Source organism: Gastrolobium bilobum, unplaced genomic scaffold (genome assembly GCF_033153095.1).
Source record: "Gastrolobium bilobum isolate Gb01-03AN ecotype WA unplaced genomic scaffold, APGP_CSIRO_Gbil_v1 utg62392, whole genome shotgun sequence".
Classification (NCBI taxonomy): domain Eukaryota; kingdom Viridiplantae; phylum Streptophyta; class Magnoliopsida; order Fabales; family Fabaceae; genus Gastrolobium; species Gastrolobium bilobum.
In genome coordinates, this window is record NW_026898186.1 from 43,491 (window position 1) to 45,303 (window position 1,813).

A 1,813-nucleotide genomic window follows, 5' to 3' on the forward strand; every position below is an offset into this window, starting at 1 on the left:
GCACAGCAAAAACAATGGCCAAGGCCAGACCACCGGATCACCCAATATTAAGTAAAAAAGAACATAGGGCTTGACTTCCTAGATACAAACCCACTTTCATGAAAAACGTCAAACGAACCGAGTATAAGATAAAGAAAATTATAATATAACACACCGAGCAAGGTCAACAGGATTAGTGACGAATATAAAAATGGTTGGAACCTAGGAAGATTAGGGTAGTCCGGAAGGAGGGGATCCCAGTGGTTAGGGTTAGAGTAGCTGGCCGAGAAGGTTAGCGAGGTTCCCTATTTGAGGGGAGAGGACGTAACAAGGTAGCCAACAGGAGAGTGGTGGATCTGAGCGTAGAAAAGAGATCCAAGAGAGTGCCCGGTCATCATCATTCCACTCCCTTCTTGGTCTACTTCGGTTACAACTTGATCTAAGGTGCGATCAGACCTGCGAGATTGGATCGAGGAATTGCGTATGAAAGGTTGTCTATCTGAGACTCTCTATCTAGTACGATCGATCCAGTCATTCAGTACAGTATCTTTGCTAGGTGTTTATGGAATTTTTATAGCAGGTCGGTCTAGGTAGTTGATATAGCTCCTTCTACCTTCCTTGTTTCCAGTTTCGTTTGTTTGTGCATCTTTCTTTCTCCCATGCTTTCTGTTTGTTGGTCAACAACCAACCACAACTCAATAGAATGAATTCATTTCTAGAAAGGAGAAGTGAACCGTTCAGGCAAGGCGATTTCCGACAAGTCTTTCTTCATTTTTGGGGGGAGCGGAAACAAGAAAAGAAAGAAAAAAAGAAAATGGAATCCCTAAAAAAAGCATTCGAATGGTTAAAAAAGGAAAAGGTTGGGCATTTTTGTAAAGTCTTCATTCTCGCCTATCTGGCTTTCAAACTTATTTATACTTTAGCTTCTTGTGATGCAGCGGAACCATGGCAATTAGGATTTCAAGACGCAGCAACACCTATGATGCAAGGAATAATAGACTTACATCACGATATCTTTTTCTTCCTCATTCTGATTTTGGTTTTCGTATCACGGATCTTGGTTCGCGCTTTATGGCATTTCCACTATCAAAAAAATCCAATCCCGCAAAGGATTGTTCATGGAACTACTATCGAGATTCTTCGGACCATATTTCCTAGTATCATCCCGATGTTCATTGCTATACCATCATTTGCTCTGTTATACTCAATGGACGAGGTAGTAGTAGATCCAGCCATTACTATCAAAGCTATTGGACATCAATGGTATCGGACTTATGAGTATTCAGACTATAACAGTTCCGATGAACAGTCACTCACTTTTGACAGTTATACGATTCCAGAAGATGATCTAGAATTGGGTCAATCACGTTTATTAGAAGTGGACAATAGAGTGGTTGTACCAGCCAAAACTCATATACGTATTATTGTAACACCTGCTGATGTACCTCATAGTTGGGCTGTACCTTCCTTAGGTGTCAAATGTGATGCTGTACCTGGTCGTTTAAATCAGATCTCTATTTCGGTACAACGAGAAGGGGTTTACTATGGTCAGTGCAGTGAGATTTGTGGAACTAATCATGCCTTTACGCCTATCGTCGTAGAAGCTGTTCCTAGTAAAGATTATGGTTCTCGGGTATCCAATCAATTAATCCCACAAACAGGGGAAGCTTAAGCGGAAATGAAAGAGTAGGGTGAGGGATAAGGGGGGAACTAAAAGGAAGGCTTCGCTCGCTCTAACGCTCGTCCCGGGGTAAGTACGTGATTTCAAATTGCATGTTATAAGCATATGATCCTCCTTTGACTGTTAAAGTACCATCTCCGCCTTTGCTATCTA

The 1,813-nt window shown here is 41.6% G+C and overlaps 1 protein-coding gene across 1 annotated transcript; it reads left to right on the forward strand.

Moving 5' to 3' along the window:
* The first annotated feature begins 468 nt into the window (after positions 1-468).
* On the forward strand, positions 469-1,651 carry LOC133313648 (cytochrome c oxidase subunit 2). The gene has a single exon (XM_061515043.1). The coding sequence runs from the start codon at positions 683-685 to the stop codon at positions 1,649-1,651; it is 969 nt and encodes a 322-aa protein (XP_061371027.1). The 5' UTR covers positions 469-682.
* Positions 1,652-1,813: the final 162 nt, after the last annotated feature.